This window comes from Vombatus ursinus, unplaced genomic scaffold (assembly GCF_900497805.2).
Source record: "Vombatus ursinus unplaced genomic scaffold, bare-nosed wombat genome assembly UNPS02007284.1, whole genome shotgun sequence".
NCBI lineage: Eukaryota > Metazoa > Chordata > Mammalia > Diprotodontia > Vombatidae > Vombatus > Vombatus ursinus.
In genome coordinates this window covers 6,103,940-6,125,912 of record NW_020947062.1, presented here as the reverse complement: position 1 = coordinate 6,125,912, position 21,973 = coordinate 6,103,940, and the positions used below count along the sequence as shown (strand labels likewise).

At 35.1% G+C, this 21,973-nt stretch overlaps 1 protein-coding gene across 3 annotated transcripts in view; it reads right to left on the bottom strand.

Moving 5' to 3' along the window:
• Window positions 1-21,973, bottom strand: part of EML1 (EMAP like 1) — a 304,970-nt gene that overhangs the window by 106,028 nt on the left and 176,969 nt on the right. For 2 of the 3 annotated variants that reach the window (XM_027849214.1, XM_027849213.1), the window contains exon 4: window positions 10,558-10,692. In XM_027849214.1, coding sequence (XP_027705015.1) covers window positions 10,558-10,692 — 135 coding nt within the window. Of the gene's footprint in view, window positions 1-10,557; window positions 10,693-15,445; window positions 15,503-21,973 lie in introns of all 3 variants that reach the window. The other variant, XM_027849216.1, reaches the window with a different exon arrangement.

Sequence of the window (21,973 nt, the reverse complement as noted above, 5' to 3'; positions counted from 1 at the left end):
TGGGAGATGATACATGTACCCCCTGAGGACTTTATCATCATCAGGAATCATAGAGGAAATCTGATTAGACAGAGTATCTGGGAGTGTTGCTATCATGATTTTATTATCTTAAAAGAATAAAAGAAGGGGGGTGGGGAGAATTTATTAGAAGTGAGAGAAGAAAGAGAAGGATGGGGAAAATTATCTCATATAATTTGTGTGTGCAAGTAGAAATCTATATAAATACAGAGGAAGGGGTGGTGGTGAACTCCCTGTCATTGGGATTGGTCAAAGAAGGAAAGAATTACAAACACAGAAACACACATACAGAATTGGGTACAGAAATACAGTCAGGTCTCGATTAATGTGAATAATGAATCTCTTGAAGAAGTTGTATTGCATATTCCCAATAGGCTAGAACCAATTATCATATTTTAGGTAATTATAAATTCAAATAGTGGGAATTCAATCACATGTAACAGCTTCAGGCATTCATTACTAATACTAATTGGGATCTACCAGTAGATTTCACTCAAGAGGGAAATAGGTGGGAAAGGGAAGAAGGTAAAGGAGGGAATAAGATGGAAGGTAGATTAAGACAACTAGATAGTATAGTAAATAGAGCACTGGACCTGGAGTCAGGAAGACCTAAGTTCATATCTAGTCACAGATACCATTTACTAGCTAGCTGTGTGACCCTGGACAAATCACTTAATCTCTGCCTCAGTGTCCTTATCTGTAGAATGGGATAATAATAGCACCTACTTACCAGTGTTGTTGTGAGGATAAAATGATATAATGTTCATAAAGCACGCAAACCTTAAAATGCTATATAAAATGCTAGCTATCATTATTAGGAGTAATCTTAAGCAAAACAAACTCTCCCTAAAGAGGGTAGATTTCAAAGAGGAGCTTAAAAGAAAAGAGAAGAGCCTGTTATTGGGCTCTGGGTAAAGAAAAGAGAAATGGGATCAGGGAACAGAACAGATTATACTAAATCTAAGGAGTTTTTGTTAGTTTCATTCCTTATCTCTTTCTTCTTCTTTAGGAAGAGAGAGTGAGAATCAAAGAGGACAAGTATAAAAAAATAAGATAGAGGGGAAATACACAATTAACAGTCATAACTGAATATGAATAGCATGAATTCATCCATAAAACAGAAGAGAACAGAAGAATGGATTAGAAGCAGAATCACAATTACAAAAAATCACATTTGAAACAAAATGATGTTGAAAGAAAATCTATTATGCTTTAGCTGCCTAAAAAGGGCAGGAATATCATGAGCTCAGATAAGTAGACGTAATTAAAATAGATGAACAGGGAAACTACATTTTGTTGAGAGGTGCCATGGATGCTTTTTAATTAATATCATTATCAAACATTTATGTTTCATATACTATAGCCTCTAAATACTTAAAGAACAGTTAAATGAGTTACATAGAGAAATAGATAGTAAAACTATGTTAGTGAGGGATGTCAATTTTCCCTTCTCAGATGCAGATAAATCTAACAAAAGATGGATGACAAAGAAGTGACAGATCATAATTTAGAAAAGTTAAATATGATAGACCTCTGGAGATTACTGAATGGGAACAGAAAGGAAAAGATAGACAGACAGACAGACAGATAGATAGATAAGCGGTGTATGACACCTTTACTAGTATTTACAAAAAAAGGAGAAATATTAAAGGCATCTATTATGGACCAAAATGCAAAAAGAACCCATTATATTCAGTTAAACTTCATTGGTTTCCTGTTGCCTTTAGAATAAAAATACAGACTCCTTTCTATGGCATTTAAAGCACTTAATTTAGTTTCAACCTACCTTTACAGACTGATTCACATTACTCCCCATAGGTACTCTATGTTCAGTCATTTTCAGTTATGTCTGACTCTCCACTTGGCAAAGATGCTGGAATGGTTTGACATTTCCTTCTTCAGCTCATTTTACAGCTGAGGAAGTGAGGCAAACAGGGTTAAGTGACTTGCCCAGGGTCATACAGCTAGTAAGTATCTGAGGCTAGATTTGAACTCAGAAAGACGAGTCTTTGTAACTCCAGGCCTGGCAACTCTATTCACTGAGCCACCTAGCTGCACTCTATATTCCAGTTAAATTAACCTATTTTAGGCATGATCCTTCCATGCCTTTGTACAGGTTATCCACCATGCCTAGAATCAATCATTAAACATTTTTTAAGTGTGTACTAGGTACCAGGCAGTGTACTAAGTACTGGAGATAGAAATAACAAAAAGACAGTTCCTGCCCCAAAGGAGTTGACTATCCAACTGGGGAAGACAACATACAAAAGAAAGCTGAAAAACAGTGGAAGGTACCTGGAGTCATGGTAGAAAAATTAGACAAGTCCCAAAGTAGTATAGCTGGGTAAGGAATAAGATGTTCTGAGTAAAGCTCCTAAAAATGGAATTTTTAGCCTTCATGGCTCCATACTTCAATCAGAAGGCAGAGGGTGGTGATGAAATGGAGTACCAAGGCTGATGAGATCTTGCAGGATGAACACTATCCTTCCTCACTTTCACCTCTTAAAGTTCCCTTACAGGTTCATCTCAAGTACCACTTCCAAGAGGACTTTCAAGAGTCCTTCAGTCATTGGTGCTCTCCACCCTGCCTCAAGCACTTACTGTGTGGGTAGATGTATGGCTTTGTATATATGTGTATGCATGTATATGTCCTGTTTACTTTTATGTGTGTATGTATAAACACACACATATTTGCATTCCTAATGCCTAGCATAATGTCCAACACCCAGTATGGGCTTAATAAATGCACGCTGAATTGAAATTAATATAAATGTGGAGAATTATTATTAGAAATCTGAGTTATGTCTACATGTATCCTGAAATCTCTAAAAGTTATGCTAGAGATTCTTAACAGATACAAAAGCTTCTGTGTATATATATATATATATATATACAGAATATATTATATCTAGCTTCTGTATATATATACAGAATACATTATATCTAAAATTAAATGCTCTGAATTCTGTTCATAACCTAATATGTTAGAATAATTTAAATTTTACTTACTTGAATAACAAAACCCACTTTTTAAAACATTAAAACCATCTTATCAAAGATAACAAAAGCTTTATATTAACCAAATCAATGGTTGATTATAAGTGGACGAAGAGTCAATTTAAAAAAAAAAAAACTAAGCGGAAGGAGTATCTTCATACATTTACTGAGAAAACATGTTTCCATAGATCTTAAACTCAGATTTAGGGGTAAAGAAATATGTGGATTTATGCTTCATATCTAGTTTTAAACTAGATGACATCTAAGGTCCCTTTCTGCTCTAAATCTGTGATTCTATGGTCTTATTCTGGTAGTCCAAAGCTGTTTCAAAGCACGATAAATAATTTAAAACTATTGGCCACTAGGTGGTACTATTTAGTTTTATATATTTTGGGTGTTAATTCTAAGTTAATTATACAACTTTGTTACACCTTGTCATTTGGTAAAAACTTGTATTTTTTCAAAACTTTATTTTCTTAAATTTTGGGAAGATATTCATTGCATTATTCTTTCATGTAATGTTTTCTTCAAATGTAAAACTGGAGGATTTTAGACTAATAAAAGTGATTTTAGTTTTAGTCCACTGATAAAAGTACATAATATACTCAAATGGGAGGAAAAAATACACTTTTCTATTTATTTAAAATGTAACTAATATTAATTTTAAAGAAGGCCTAAGCTATATATTAGCTATATATAAGCTATACATACACACATATTTTATATATATATATATATATATATATTACTAGATAAGTAGATGGCAAACTTTACAGATGAACTTTTATATTTCCCTATCATGAAAAAATTCTTTTTTTTTTCATTTAAGAAGCACTTAATGACTGCCTATTAGATAGATAAATCTGCCCTACTTTTGTTGGGGAGAGGGATACAAAGACGTTTCCCCCCCAACACTCCCCTACTATATAAGGAGACAGTGGTATGATAGTAATACACTAGATTTGGATTGGGAGACTTGGCCACTCGTTCTGGCACCAACATTTTATGTATGTGACTGCACAAATAATGTCGCTTCTCCATACTTTGGTACCTACCTACTTCATTGGTGATTGTGAGAAAAGCAATTACTTTCTAAAACATTATCTATTATAGTTATTAACATTTCACTGTAAGATATTATATAAACAAGTCTAACAGCTTGGGCAAAATTAAAAAACAAAACAATATTCTATGATTCAACCACAAGGTCCTACTTGTTATTCCCAAACTTTATCTTCAGTCTCCATGCTTTTGCAGTGGCTGTTGCCTATGACCAGAATGCTCTCCCTACTCATTTCTGCCTCTTGGAATCCTTGTTTTCCCTCAAGATTTAGTTCAAGTATTTCTTTCTGCAGAAGGTCTTTTGTAGTTCTCCCAGCTCCTAGTGCCTTCAACTACAATTCGACTTTAATATCCTATGTGTTTTGTATATATCTTTACATGTTCATTTCTCCTCACTACAATCTATCCTCCACTCAGATTTCAAATTGATCTTCCTAAGCACAGGCCTGACCATATCAACTCTCTATTTAATGAACTCCAGCGGCTCCCTATTTTCTCTAGGATCAAATTAAAATCTGGCATTCAAAATTTGGCACTCAAAGCCCTTTATAATTTGGCCCCTTTTCAGGATTCTTATACCTTATCCCTATGAACTCTGTGATCCAATAACACTGGCATCCTTCCTGTTCTTACACAATATTTCATTTCCTGACATGGCAACTTCACTGTTTTCCATGCCTGGAATGCTCCCCCTCTTCTTTTCCTTCAAGTTCCAGCTAAAATATCACCTTCTAACAGAGCCTTTCTTAAGAGCCCCTTAATACTAGAGCTTCTCTTCCATGGATTAACTCCAATTTATCACGTATATGCAATGCCTGTAAACAGTTGTCTGCATGTTGTCTCCCCATTATGTTGTGTGCTCCTTGGGACAGAAAGACTGTCTTTTGACTTTCTTTTTATTCATAGTGCTTAGCACACTGGCACATTATAGATGCTTAATAAATACTTAATGATTGACTGATTGACTTGAAGGCAAGTGATGTTTCACTTCTCTTTGTATTCTCAGTTCTTAGCACAGTGCCTGGTATATATCAGGTGCTTAACCAATTACTAATTGCTTACTTTCTTGATGAACTTTTCCCATATTTGAAATATCATAAACAACTTCACCATAACCTAGAATATTGTCTAAATCAGGGTTTATTAACCTTTTTTATGTGTCATGGACCTCTTTGGTAGTCTGGTAAAGCCTAATATCACTGTGGTTTGTTGCCTACACTTTGAATTGAAGGAAATGTTAGATTTCCATTAGAGGTTAGTGAAAATGGAGATATAATTGTTTTCCTATCTAAGTTCATGGACCTCCTGAAATCTAGGTTGACGATCCATGGATCCTGGGTTAAAAAAATCTGGTACAAATGCTGAAAGAATGATGAGAATGATCAGAGTAAATTATATATTAGGATAGCTAGTACCTTACAATCCGCGACTACTCTAGAGGGTACTACCATCATTCTAGTCACCCAAGTTTGTAATGCCGATGTCATCCCTGACTTTTCACTCTCACCTGCACCAATATACAGTCACAGGTTTAGATCTAAACTTGAAGCAACCTTAGAGGCTGTCAAGTCTAATGGCCCTTTTTACAGATGAGGAAACTGAGGCTTGAAGAGATCAAATGACTTGCTCGAGACCACACAACTGGTAAATGTCAGAGGCAGGATGTAAAGTCAGGTCTTCCTGACTCCAAGTCTAATGCTTAAAACCAAACCTTATTGATTCTATCTATCTCCACAACATTGATTTCATACTCTTATTTCATTCTCTATAATCACATCCTAGTTTAGGTATTAATCATCTTTTCACCTGGACTACTGAAATAATTTCCTATTTGGTCTCCCTGCCTCAAGTATCTCCCCCCTCCAATTTTGTTGTTGTTTTGTTGTTTCAGTTGTGTCCAACTCTTTGTGACCCTATTTAGGATTTTCTTGGAAAAGATACTGGAGTGGTTTGCCATTCCCTACTCCAGTTCATTTTCTTACAGATGAAGAAACTGAAGCAAACAGGGTTAAGTGATTTGCCCAGCATCACCCAGCTAGCAAGTGTTTGAGTCTGACTCCAGGTCTGGTGCTCTATCCACTGTTCCACCTAGCTGCAATGTCCCCCACACCCCCAATACATTTTCCAGGTAGCTGCTCCAAATAGCTAAGGTGATTTTCCTAAAGAACCAGGTGTGATCATTCAATAAATTCTCCAGTGGCTTCCATTACTTCTAGGATCAAATATAGACTCCTTTCTTTGGCATTTAGAACTCTTCAGAAACTAGCCCCTAACTGCCTTTTTAGTCTATTTACACATTTCTCCCCATTGAACTCTCTATGATCCATCCATAAAGTCCTATTTGCTGTTCTACACATGTGACATTCCACTTCCAGTCTCTATGCCTTTGTAGTCACTTAATGCCCAATACCTAGAATACTCTCCCTCCTTATTTCTTCTTCTTGGAATCCCTGGTTTCTCTTAATACTCAGTTCAAGTGCTACCTTCTGAAGGAGCCCTTTCTTGTTTCCCTTGGGTGCTAATGTCTTCTTTTCCAAGGTAACCTTGTATTTGATTTATGTATTTCTTATAAAAACTTATATGTGTATAATATGTGATGTCTCTTCAATTAGAAAGTGATCTCCTTCAGGGCAGGGACTATTTTACTTTTTCTTTGTATACCCAGCACTTAGTATAGTGCATGGTATTTAGCAGGCACTTAATAAATGCTTATTAATTGAGTGAAAACATTCAAAAATGAAAAATAACCCAGTCAATTAAAAAAGTGAAATGTGTCTCTTTTTCTGAACTGCTTATAATTTGATTACATACTATATCATACTGCAATCTAATTATTTTATAGGATAGCATGGATAGAGAGCTGGTCTCTGAGTCAGGAAGACCTGGGTTCCAAGTGCCACCTCAGTGTGATTCCTGGAAATACTCCATAAATAACAAGTAATGTTGGGCAGTGGTGGAGAGAAATGAGTGCATGAACTGGAGTCAGAAGAGTTGGCTCTGACATCTACTAGCTACGCTACTTAGGATAATGTACTTCACCTCACTAAGCATTAGTTTCTTCATCTATAAAATGAATATACTAATGCTTCTTCTATTCATTAAACAACATGCATTTATTAAGCATTAACTATGTGCCACACACATTACATCACAGGGAGTTTGTGAAAAAAGTGCTTTGGAAATCTTAAAAAAAATTCTATATGTTAGCTATTACTATCATTACTTTAATACTACAAGGTTATGGCATTTAATTAATGTGAGTAAACCTCCTACTAAAGAAAACTGCAAACTCTACACATCTTAGTAGACGGTCTTTCAAAGTTACTGTAGCCAAATAAATTCATCCCTTACTGGCCAATCTTCTGGTGGTCAGCTTGCTAGTCTGATCCCTGGATGATAAGACACACAACCTATTTTTGAGGCACTATTCAAAACCTTTCCAGCTGAAAAGAATTCACCAGAGCATGTACTTTATTAATACTGCTTTTGAGAAGCCAAGGTCACAACACGCCATGATGAAGAATCTAAGTAAGAGTTCAGTGGATGATAATGATGATCAAGATAACAATTATGTTATTAACGACCATAATATCAGGAGAAGGTAACTCTTCTCTGCTGCAAGTCTTTGAATACATGTAGCCTGCTCAACCTACAACAATGATGGGCTGGTTTCAGTCATTCCCAGCACCAGTGGAAAAAAAGAAGCTGTTTTTTAAAACAAATTTTAGGCTGCTTGAATTGTTTTTAGTTTTTTCAAGCTCATCATCCTAAAATCAAAATTTCTAGTTTAGCATACTTTTCAAGTTTAATTAAATCCTCTTATAAATATCTTTAATGGAAATATTTACTCAATGCATTAACAAAAGCTGTGGGATTTCAAAGATAAAATACAACTGAAGTTTGCACAATACAGAGATTCCTGTGGAAATCCTTAGTAAGAATCAGATGTGCAGAAAAAGAGCCAAGTTTATAAAAACCACCCGGATTTAGATGTTTCAAGTCCACCTTTCAAAGTCTCCTTTTGAATTAAGAGAAGTGAATGACTCTCAGTCATACAATATCCCATATTAATTCATGTTTACTTGCCCATTTCAATTGCATCAAAATCTAACAGGTTTCATATGGCATTTACATCTTGTTATCCTAATCCTCTGATAAGAAACAAATTAATAAAGCAAGCTGTAAGTAGACCATTCTAATTATTTAGTTTATTAATGAAGCATTGGTATAATACACAAATAAAATATATCCAACACCTAGAAAAGGACTATAGTCAAGCTCCAAAACCAATTCTGCAAAAGTGGTCTATAAGTATCATCTAGGAATAAAAGTGAATACATTTACAAACTTCTTTTACAGGAATATATCAGAACAGATTTGCAAACTTGGAAATCTGACAGCTTGTGGTTTAGAGTCATAGCTTTATGACTCAGTCTTCTTTCAACATGAACATTTGAAAAAAACCCATTTAGCCTATGTGTATAAAATCCTTTCATCAATGGTACATGTGGCTATCATTTAAAATGAGAAAGCAATTAGGCATAATACCAGATGTACATAATGAAATTGGTCTCATCTACATAAGAAATGTGCTATAGTTATATTTATGTCAATTAAATGGCATCAACTAAATTCAATATTTATGTAAGCTATTATAAATACCCTAATCTGGCTTTATTCAATAGATACTGTTACTAGAACAAAACCTTACATGTGTTTATCATAGTCTATAAAAAATAGTTCAGTTGAAAAATGTAAAAAATCAAGGCTACTTGAATTTCACTAAACCAAGAAGTCCACTATGCAGTGGTTTTTATATAATTGGACAATTTTCATTTATTTTAACTGTCAAAATTGCCATTTTCATAATATTTTGTTTTTCATAATAAATGAACATAGATTTGAATTTCTAGTACTAAACTTAAAATAATTTGTTAAAATTTACACCAAATTAGTAATAAATTAAAATAGGGTAGGTTAACAATTATAACACCCTATTTGGAAACACTTAAGCAAATACATAGTGATGATATATGTTACAACTAAAAACAGATATTTTTCTCATTAAATATAAGTTATTTTCAAATTTGTTTGATTAGATCTTGCTTCGTTATCAGCAACCTGGACATAACTGAAGTCACAGATGTATAGCACCATAGGTTTTAAAGTTGGAAGGGACCTTAGAGATTCACCCTTATCATTTCTGCCCCACTCCCACCCCCCAAAAAAACTACCCTTCTTCTGAATTTCCCTATTTATATTGAGATAATTCCAGTTTTTTTCCTCTTATCCTTTTTCCCTTTTTGTTTTGTTATGAAGGATGACTCTCTAGAAGGTAAAGGGATATTGGGGAAAATGACAGTAATGAAAAAAAATCAATATCAATCAATCAATATCAAAATATCAATAAAACTTATTTAAAACAAAAGAATCCTTTCCTGATGTCTTCAACTGCTAATACTCTACCTCCCTAAACTACTTCATAATTATGTTAAATTTGTTCTATGTAAACTTAAATATGTATAGGTCACTCAGTCAATAAACATTTTTTAAAGACTTACTATGTGCCTGGCATATTGGGGATACAAAGAAAGGCAAAAGACAATCCTTGCTCTCAAGAAGTTCACAGTCTAATGAGGGAGAAAACACTGAACCAACTCGTGTGCAAACAAGATATACACAGGATAAGTTGGAAATAATCAACAGAGGGAAGGCATAAAAATTAAGGGAAATCAGGAAAGGTTTCCTAGAGAAGGTGGAATTTTAGCTGGGATTTGAAGGAAGTCAGGAAGGCCAGGAGGTAGAGATGAGGAGGGAGAGAATTCCAAACATGGGGAACAGCTAGATAGAACGCCTGGAATCAGGAGATGGAGTGCCTTGGTTGAGGAATAACAAGGAGGCCAGTGTCACTAGAACATAGAGTGTGTAAAGGTAAGGTGTAAGAAAAATGGAAAGGAAGAAGGGGATCAGGTTATGAAGGGTTTTGAACACCGGGGACTTTATATTTGATCTTGATATTGACAATGGAGCATTTCTCAACAGAACACAAGACCCTTGAAAGGTGTTTGGTTTTTGCATTTATATTTTTAGGGCTTAGCAGGATGCCTATCACATAGCAGCTTAATAGATTCTTGTTGACTTACTGATTTTTATTTGTTTGGACTGGCTCTCTCACTACACTGATGTAGGAAACTCCTGAAAAGGATACTCCTTCTACCAATTTAGACTGACATCTGTTCTACATTTACAGTCTTACAGATTTTCCTGGGACATGGGAGGCTAAGTGGTTTGCCAGGGTCACACAGCCTAATCACTTTAGATAGGAAAAAAAGTTCAGAGAGGTTAATCTGTCCCAAGTCCAACAGCCAGCCTGCCAATGGGAAAACATGCAGCATCTGGATACTAAAACAACTCTGCTGTAGCCCCAAAATGTTATTTCTCTGATTAATCATAAGAATCAGGAGTAAAGAAGTCCCCTACCTCTCACTGTTCTTTTTACCGCTAGAAGAGCTGCTGGTGGATCCTGTGCGGTTACGGTTCCCTTTGGAATCTCCATAGCTTTCCCTTCGGCCACCTGGAGATACTCGTTCGCTAGAGCTGGTTCTTTTGATGGTGCTAAAAAGAAGAAGGCAAGTTACAATAAAATCTACACAAAGGGGCATCTTCAACAGAATAAGTGGGTTACATTAGTTGATTTCTGAAAGCAAGAAACATGAATAAAACACCATCAAATAATAATAATTGGCATTTATATAGCACTTTTAGGTTTGCAGAATGTTTTCCACCTTAACATTTAAAACATGGAGGGACAGCACCGATCTGGAAGTCAGAAGACCCACCTCTGACACTTACAATTAGCTAATGATATATTCCAAATATTAGAGCACACACATAAACTGAATTGCTATGAACATCTGGCATGTTTGGATATTAAAGTGAGCCTTATGTTGTAATTCTCTAATTTTGTTTTTCTGATTAATCTCTGAAAAGAAGATCTTGAAATGTCTTAATACCTTTTATAGAAATTAAGAGTATAGATATCCTATACTTCGTACTTTTTTTTTTAAGGCAATTTGGGTTAAGTGACTTGCCCAGGGTCACACAGCTAGTAAGTGTCAAGTGTTTGGTCTGAGGCCGGATTTGAACTCAGGTCCTCCTGACTTCAGGGCCGGTGCTCTATCCACTGCGCCACCTAACTGCCCCCACACTTTTGAACCACTAGAAGAACTGCTGATAGATCCTGTGTGATCATAGTTTCTCCTTAGCTTTCTACCTGTTTAATTTTAGGCAAGCTGCTTCATCTCTCTGGGCACTGAACTATAAAAGAAGATGTTTGGTCTGGATGATCTCCAAGGTATCTTCCAGTTCTAAATTCTAGGATCCCATTCTAAAATTGAAACTTCAGGGATTACATAGTGCTTTCCAGAACTCCTGTAGAAAAGTTAGATATGTAACACCTTCAGTGTAATGATAGTAAAGTTATTATTACAGTAAAAAGCAAATGTATAAGTGAAATCCTCATCAACCTTTTTTTTTAATTAATTATTTTTTTTGGTGAGGCAAATGGGGTTAAGTGACTTGCCCAGAGTCACACAGCTAGTAAGGGTTATGTGTCTGAGGCTGGATTTGAACTCAGGTCTTCCTGACTCTAAGGCCAGTGCTCTTATCTACTGCACCACCTAGCTGCTCCCCCTCATCAACCTTTATTTAGTGGATACAATGCATATGAAATGCTATGGGGAATTTCGATAGAAATGTACTGCCCTGAAATAACCCTTTTATGACTATCTACCTCAAAGGGTTGAGAAAAATGCTTTATAAACAGTCATATTCTACATAAATGTAAATTATAATTTGCTGTTAATAGTAATAAGCCATTCATACACTAAAGGCATATAAGATAAACATGAATAGAATGACTAAAATGCAAACATAACCATGTAAATGTTGCACATTAATATGTAATACCTTACTTACACAATATGTATCTGTTAAGTTGGTATAGTGGAAATATTGTGGTACAGTTGGACCTGGAGTCAGAAAACCCAGGTTTAAATTACAGCTCTAAAAACATGACTCATGACCCTCAAAGCCTCATTTCCTCCATAGTATAACAGATAGACAACTGAACACAGGGGAAAGAAGAATAAAATTCAGATCCAGTCTCAGATACTGCTATGATCCTGGGAAAGTCACATGACTTCTCCATAACTTCTCTGGGTCTCAGTTTCCTCAGTTTTAAGATGAGGAGGTTGAACTCAATGATCTCAATGAAGTCCCTTCAAAGTCTACATCTATGATGCTACCATATGTAAAATAAAGCAGCTGCACTAAATAATCTCTAAAGTACCTTCCGGCGTTCATGATCAAGAGTTTTGAGATTTCTGCTAAGGACAGCACCAACAGTAATTGAGACTCCTGGAACTGATGGGTTTGAGTCTAGGAAAGTTGGGAAGACTTCACAAATAAGGGATATTTTATACACTGAGCATTTTCAGGGCCAGAGGGGTATATTTGTGAAGAGGAGGAAGAAGGGCACTCAAGGCAAGAGGAATTACCTGTGTAATAACTCAAAGAAAGAAGGAGATAACTTATAAGGGATTGATAAGGCTGGGGTGCAATACATTTATTTACACTGGGCAGCAAGCAGGTTTCAGAAGGGACAATTGTCCCAAGCTCAGCCTAGTAGATTTTAGTAGTACTGAAACCTGTATGAGATGGAGGAAGGGTTCAATTGAACATACCTCTCAAAGCAACAACTGAATCAGTTTCTTTCTTGTCTAGGGTCATTAAGTATAAAAATAACAAAGAATACAGATTAAATTGATAGATGACCACATAATATTTGAGAGCAATGACAATTAAAAACATGCCATCTCATCACATTAAATTAAATGTAAAAATTACTTATTAAATACTTACTATATGCAAAGCCCTGACATAGGTACTGAGGATTCAGAGACAAAAGGTAACATAGTCTTTGCCTTCAAGGAATGAACAATATAATGAAAGGATAGGATATGAACACAATGAGTATGATACAAGTTAGAAAGTGATACAGGTAAAGAAGATGGTCAAAGGAACATATACTAGAAAATTTGAGTAGGAGAAGATCATTTTCATCTAACATGGATTTAGAGGAGGGAAAAGCTTTATGAAGGCAATGACCCCTGAGTTCATTCTTGAGGGGAGAGAACAATTTCAAATAGGTAGAGATGGGTAGGGAATGTTTAAAGTGATCTTTGAATTGACATTTTAAATGCAGTTCAACTTACAATTTATTAAATACTGCCTCATAGTTATTTGTGTATATGCTGTATTTCTCCTTCTAATTTGAGCAGCTTATGGGCAAAAAAAAGTTTGTATTTTTCATAGTACTTAGCAGAGAGCTACATATAGAAGAATCACAAAATGTCAGAGCTGACAGCATAGGGCATGAATGAATGAACAAATGAACGAAAAAGCAATGAATCTGGAATCAAATGGTATAAACTGAAATTCTACATTTGCCATTGTCTATACCAGGGTAGGGAACCTGCAGCCTCGAGGCCACATATGGCCCTCTAGGTCCTCAAGTGCAGCCCTTTGAACAAAACTTCACACTCCCCTTAATAAAATGATTTGTTCTGTAAAACTTGGACTCCGTCAAAATACCAAGGATCTAGAAGGTCCCATGTAGCCTTGAGGCCACAGGTCACACTGTGTGACCTTAGGTCACTTAATTTCTCTGAGTCCTAATTAATTCATATATAGAATGAATGAGCAAGATTATATGATTTCTAAATTCCCTTAGAATTCTAAGTCTATGATTCTATGTACTTATACATAATCTGGTCCTATTCTATTAACCTACTAATTTGTAGATGAAGAAACTACAACTCAGGCAGGCTAAGTCTTTAAGGAAGGCCACATGGCTAGTAAGAGGCAGAGGCAGGAACTGAACCTGGGCCTCCTGTCTCCAGAGTCTAGTGTTCTTTCCACCATCACACATGTACCCAAAACATATTTATTGAATAGATAACTAATATTGTTTACTTGTTACAGAAAAAAGACAATTTATTTTAATGTTTGAATAGAAATAGACAAGTATAAACTTCTAATAATGAATAAATGGCATCTTAAGGTTTAATTGGCATCACCCTCACAACTTTATGAGGTAGATAGCCCAAGGATCATTATCCTTATTTTAAGCATGAGGAAACTGAGGCTCAGAAAATTTAAGTGATTTGTCCATCCATGGTCCACAGCTAATGTGTCAGAGCAGGGAATGGACTTCAAGTCTCTTGACTACAAGCCAAGCACTTCTTCCACCACACTACACTATCTTTGTTGAGACCATAAGCTCTTTGAGAACAATGTCAGGATCTCACTCATTTTAAAACTCGTATCTCCTACTACAACACTGAACACTCAAACATGATGGTTTGCCAACAAATATTTAAAACAAATACTGAGCAAGATCTAGATCTTAAATCTGTTGAGCTCCACCAAAGAGTTTATCTAGAGTTTCTCAGATTCTAATTCATGGTGACTTCTACTGAGTAAACTGCCCGGAGGTAATTTCTGGTTCTAGACAATCAAAGAGTGGAATAGGAAGAATACTGTAGTGGAAAGAGTACTGGTCTTAGAACTGGAAGGCTTGAGTTCAAATTCCGGATCTAATACTTACTAGTTGTGTGACCCTCGGCAAGTCACTTCACCTGTATGAGCCTTGGTTTCTTCATCTGTAAAGTGAGGATAATGATACTTACATTACCTGCTTAATTGTGAAGAAAGTACTCTGTAATTTAACCTTAAAACACTACATAAATGAGTTGTTATTATAGAAAAGATTGAAGAGAAATGAATTAAACTTAAGACCAACATTTAATCTGCAAAAGACTCCCTAATGTGAATCTTAGTCACAGCACACCATTGGACAAGTCACTTCCATTAGTGGAACATTAAGAATTAAAGGACACTTTCTGAGTTAGTTTCATCAATATTTTTGTTGGTAATAAACATTTGTCAATTCATATGAGATTTGAGAATTGTACCAAATATTTACTATTTAAAATTTTAAACTATATCTTGTAGATATAATTGATATTTATAATCATGAAAAATCAATATAATATCTAAGAAATTTAATAGGGAATATTAATATTACTATTAAGTTAATATTATTTGTAATTTTTGCAGTACATAGGAAAGCAATCTTTGTTTTGATAGCTGTGTTTAAAATTTCTTAAATAGTAAAAGGTTAATACTTAGGACAGCTATGTGATAAAGTAGTTCACTAAAGGCTACTTCAAATTACTGAATTAAAAGGTAAAGAAAATCTAAAGAGGTAGGAGGTAAAACTACCATACATCTAATATGCCCTCACCTTGGAGTTGATTTATTCAGTTTACATGCACTGAGAAGACTCACAGATCTGTTTAATCTATGTTCAAGAGGCACAGAAACAAAGCAGAAATAAAGTGAATAACACTAAAAGTGAGAGGTGTAAATAAATTACAATAACACATTACACAAACATGAAAACAACAAAAATTGGCCTGAATTCATAAACTGAAATGTGATCTACCATATTAATGCAACACAAAGAGATTTTTATCAAGCAAACATCTACATTAAAACACTCAACCTCTCCTTAAATGAAGGTAGTAAGTAAGAAATATTATAGGAAGCCAACGCAAATAAATGGCAGGGAACATCAGAGGAGCTATTTTCCCTATGAACAGTAAGAGGGCAAATTATGTTGTTGTTGTTGTTTTTTAGTAGAAGTATAGGTATGTGAAAAATTTCACATTAATGGAATAAATTTCTTTTAATATTTTAAAGTAATTAAAGTATTTTTGCTATAGAAACACAGAGAAAACATCTCTCCCCACAAAAATTAATTTTCTAAAGGTCTAAAGATATAACTTATTGTACTTCTTACAACATATTATATATCACATAATAATATAATGGGCACTTACACAGCTTTTTAAGTTTTGCAAGAAGTGCTTTACATCTATTATCTCATTTGATCTTCACTTTACAAATGAGGCTTAAAAGAGTTTAAGTGACTTGCACAGGGTCACAAGCTAGTCTGATATGGCTTTTGAACTCAGATCTTCATGACTCCAACTCAAAAGTTCTATCCACAACAACAATAATTTCACAATTAGACGATGCTTTCAGGTTCACAAAACATTTTCCTCAGAACAGCTTTGTGAGATGAATGGTGCAAGAATTATCATCATACAGATAAACATGTCTATAGTAGTAAAATGACATATCCAAGGTCAAATGATGTTGGAAATGAGATAGGAACCCACGTCACTTGACTTCAAGTTCAGTGCTCTTTTTACCACATCACACTGTTTTATGTATCAATTTTCAAAGATTTTACCAATTCAAAATAGTACATGTTACACACAAAAATTGACATAGTGGATAGAGCGCTGGGCCTCAAATCAGGAAGACAGACCTAAACTTCAAACCTGGCCTCAAACACTTACTAGCTGTATGATCCTGAGCAAGTCATTTTGTCTCTGTTTCCTCAACTGCAAAATGTGGATAATAACACAACCTACCTTTCAAGGCTTTTATCAAATGAAATAATATTTGTAAAAATCGCTTAGCACAGTGCCTGACACATATGGGTGTTGTATAAATACTTATTCCATTCCCCTTCTTTCCCTTAAATATCATACACAAAATTAAATTATGATACCAACAAAAGAGAAACTAATTACCAGAAGACAGAAGATAATCTTTACTTATAAACCATAATGAACATTTTATGGAATCCCTCTTTCATTCTGATGGTTTTGAATCAAAATCTATATTCCCAAAAGTTTTAGGAAAATATTTCAAATTTTCATAACTGTAAATTGAAAACATAAAACTAAAACTTGATAAACCGCTAAATTAAGGCAATAGGTCATTTTCCAAGTTTTCAACAGGAAAGAGGAACCTGATTTTATTGTTAATGAAAGCAGTGGTAATTGGCACTAGTGAAAAACAATGAGATCACTTTCCTAAAATGCCAAAAATTGATCTCAGACTTGTATCAAGGGTTTTTCTTACCTACTATGTATCTAAGAATATACCTGTGGCAGTAAGATCATAGATTTAGAACTGGAGGACCTCAAGAAACACCTCTCATTTTCCAGATAAGGAAACTGAGTCCCAGAGAGATTAAATGACTTGTCCAAGATACCAGAAAGTGAGGGTCAGAAGAAGGATCAGAAGCCCAGCTCTCGGACCTCACATTTTGGGTCTTCCCACTGTACCACACTGTCTCTCAAGCCAAAAGCAAAAAGCCTGGTTCCTCCAGAGAATCATATGAGAAACTCCGATAAGAAGCTCAGAAGGCTGTACCTCTTCAGCCCAAAGAGAAGAACTGAGAACTCTGTCTTATTACTCTGACACACACATACAGACATACACACATGCACATTTTAATGTTCCCTGTGCCTGATTCCCCCCCCCTTCCTTGAATCACAGGATTGGAAAGATCCTCAGACACCATCTAGCTCAACACCTTTCTAAGTAAGAAACCCCTTTACAAACTCCCTCCAAGTTATCTAAAAGATCTGGTTGAACATATCCAAAAATAGAAAGTCCATTACACCTGCAGTAGTCCTTTCCACTTTTGGACAGTTCTAATTTTAAGAAAGTTTGTCTTTACATGGAGTTTTAAAATCTGTCTCTCTCTAATTACCCCCACTGTTCCTAATTCTGTCCTGAGGTAAAGCAGAATAAATCTAATCCTTCCTTCCACATGACAGTCCTTCAAATACTTAAAGACAATTTTCATGTTTCATCTAAGATTTCTCTTTTCCAGACTAAACATCCCAGTTGGTCTTTGTATGCCATGGTTCTCAATAATATCACCATGCTGGTTGCCCTTCTGTGAATCTACTTCAGTACATTTATCCTAAAATATGTCATCCAGAACTGAACCATATAATTCCAGGTATAGTCTGACCAAGAGAGAGGAACTACCACTCCCTTACACTAAACACTGTGCCTCTATTAAATCATATTAGCTGTTTTTTAACTACGACATTGTGATCTTGCCTCATGTTGAGCTTGAAGTCCATTAAATACTGTTGGTATTTTTCATGCAAGCTGATGTCTTGCATTGTCAAGAGATACCTGCCATATTCTCTCCTTGTGTGGCTGACCATGGAGTGGAAAGAATGCTAGACTTGGTCAGAAGATTCTGAGAAGTTCTGCCTTTACTATTAAACTACCTTGGGCAGTTTATTTAATTGCACGATTCATTTAATTTCCCCATGCCTTGTACTTCCCATATATAAAATGGGGAATGCAATACATGCATTAATAGGATTCCTGGAGGAAAACACTTTGTAAATCTTTAAGCTATGTAATGCTCCTATTTATGAAACTCCTTGAGGATATAGGGATTGTTTTATTTTTGCCTTTATATCCCCAGCATCAAGCATAGCGCCTGGCATATAGCAAGCTTTAAAAATGCTTTTGATTGCTTGATTGCATCAAGCCACAGAGTACTACAAGGCCTCCTCAATGAGATCCATGCATATTCAAAAATGATTGGTCAGAAAATAAATGCAGTAAACATCAATTGAAGAAGGGCCCTTACTCATATTAACACACAGTCCGATGTGCAGTCCATTTAGTAATTCAACCAGCATACATAGCTGGAGCTACAGATAAATGGAGCCTAGAAGTAAATAGGAAGAGAGGAAGATGGATTGAGAAACTGGCACAGAACTTCCACGATTCTAAGCTTTTTCTTGACATCAAAAGTCCATTTTTAACACCAGTGTTCTTCAAGAAATGTAGCTTCATAGACAGAAGTCACTCTCAGCACAGAAAGATCTGAGTTCTCCTTCTTATCCTTTTATCTCTACCAAATTACATCTTATTAGATTTACCCCATTTTTCTAACCTATAAATGTACTTAGATGCTAACATTGTCACTTAATGTGTTAGCTATCTTTCCAAACCTTGTCATTTACAAATCATCAAATTCAAATTAGATAAGCATGGTATCTCTGGATGTCTCAATTAGAATCAATGATAAAAATTTTTAACAACATAGGAATAAGGACAGGTCAAGAAAGATCCCTGGTGGCACCACTTAGAAGACCTTTCAGGATATCGACACATTAATAACTACTCTTTGGGTTAAATTATTCAACCAGTTTTGAATCCAGCTATTCAATCTATCTTGCCCACATGTAAAAGATAACAGTACTAGTTGATTCAGACCCATCTTTAAAGCCCAAATTAAATCCCTCCTTCTACATGAACTTTCTTTGATCTCTATCCTGACTTCTGCCTTCTCTGTAATGATCTTTTCCTCTGGGACCTCACATAGCACTTTGCACCTCTCTACACACTCTATAACACTTGTAATGCAATGCGTTATATAATTTAGTTACGTGTATTTGGGGCAGTTAAGTGGCACAATGAATGGAGTGCTGGCTCTGGAGTCAGGAAGACCAGAGTTAAATTTCAGCCTCAGACACTTACTAGTTGTGTAACCCTGGGCAAGGCACTTAATCCTGTTTGCCTCAGTTAGCTCATCTGTAAAATGACCTGGAGAAGGAAATGGCAAACTACTCCAGTATCTCTGCCAAGAAAACCCTAAATGGGTCACAGAGTCAGACATGACTGAACAATAATAATTTGTATATCATTCTATGAGGCTAGGGACTGTGTCTTTTATGCACTAAATAAATGTTTCTGGAATAAATAAACTCTGACTCTTGGAAATATTCACAAGGCAAATTTAACACCTATTTTTCAAAGTAATTTAAAAAACACAACAAAAACTTTCAGAAGTGAAGTAATTTGGAAACAACAACAACAAAAAACAATTGGAATGTTTTGGTTTTTCTATAATTACATGATCTAAGTAATTTGCTATTAAGTAAAATAATTCTCACAAGCTGAACTTTTGGTTGGTTGTCTCAAAAGGAAATTTAATATATTATTTCATATTCTTTACAGATCAATTTTTTAAAGAATGCTGTCTTTTGTATCAATTTCTTTTTTATCCTCTACTCTTATAGTTTTGCATTATGGTAATGTTTTATTTCTAAGCTGTGAGAATGACTGTTTTTCTCTTTTTTTAAAAAAAAGTCACTGGATATGTTATCCTAAAGACTGTATCAACATCCCCACTGGAGAAGGTATGACCCACAGTATATATTCCTTTGGATTTTTTCCTTTTGACTAATGGAAACATTTTCCCAAGGATACCAAATCAAATCTAGGTCTTTATTGGCAATACAAACCACAACCACTGTGCACTGGACTATTTCCAAATGGATTTTTTTCATAATCACCTAGGAGAACACTGGAGGTAAAACATGCATACATGCACACACTCGGTTTCTACTAGTACTCCAGTACAGAAAAATTGTAGCAAGCAAACACATTAATATATTTTAAATGCTTTGGGCAATACTATAAATGAATCCTAACATTCAAAATGCACAGTCTGCTTCTTTGTGTATTCTAAATATCAACCACAATAAGGCAACTTAGGTCAAAAACAATGATCTGATTCATATTTCTCTAATTCTTTAGGGGAGTTACCACAGAATTCCATAAAGCTAATACTAGTATATAATTTGTTTTTTTTCTAACTTCAGAAAAATTGGGAACTCAGATCAATGAAAGTCTCAGAGAAGCCAATGGAAACAAAGAAAATAAAAAGTTACTATTTGAAAACTAAGCATCTTGGATATCCAGATTTTTGAAGAGTTTGGATTGTCATTAATTTTCACTTGTTTTCTACAATTACATACAAATAAACATAATACAAAATAATACATGATATGTCATAACCTTAAATAGCCTGCCTATAAGGTCTATGAGGGTAGGGGCTATATCTAAGTTAACTTTGTATTTCACCCCATACCTAGTACAGTGTTCTACAAACAGAAGGCACTAGTTTTCACTGAGTTTACAAACTGAATCCTTTGCTCCTTTCTTGGTTTAAAATTGTTTAGTGTTACTATATGCAGTTAATATGTCAAGAAGCATCTATGATAAAGTGGAAAGAATAATGGACTTAAAATCAGAAGTCTTAGGCTCAAAGCCTCACTTAGCCATTATGGATGAAATAAAATAATATATGTGAATTGCCTTGTACAATGTAAGGTGCTATGTGAATGTAGCTCTCTATCTTTCTAATCTATCAACAACAGCATTTTAGAGCTAGAAAGTACCACAGAGGCCTGACTGTCTTGCCAGATTGAATAAAATGTATTATTGTCTAAAAAAGTCTTTTGTATCAATCTTTAAGATATGAAGAAAAATTAAATATACTTAAAGCATTATTATTATTTGTTATTTATTGAAATACATTTCATTTTCCTTTATGGTATGGTACAATGGAAAGAATCACGGACTTCTTGCCTGAGGACCTTGGTTTGACTTCCACCACTATCATTTACCACCAGTGTGACCTTGAGTAAGTCAATTCCTTTTTTTTTTTTCTGGCAGTTGGGATTAAGTGACTTGCCCAGGGTCACACAGCTAGTAAGTGTCAAGTGTTTGGTCTGAGGCCACATTTGAATTCAGGTCCTCCTGACTCCAGAGCTGGTGCTCTATCCACTGTGCCACCTAGCTGCATCTACTTTCTTTTTTTAGGCCTTATAGAAAAATGAGGAAGGTGGCTGATATGACCAATCAGGTCCCTTTTCAACTTTCAATCTATTATCCTATGACTTATTTTGCTAAAAGTGTTTATGATTTACAGATGCTAATATAGTTTAAAGAGAACTATGTAGTAAGACTAATACAATAGTCTGTATGCACTGTGCACATATCTTATTTGATTTATGGCCACCACCACTATCTAGACTTAGAGTCTGATTGATTCTTTTTGCAAATTTGCCTCTTGGACTAGCTGTTT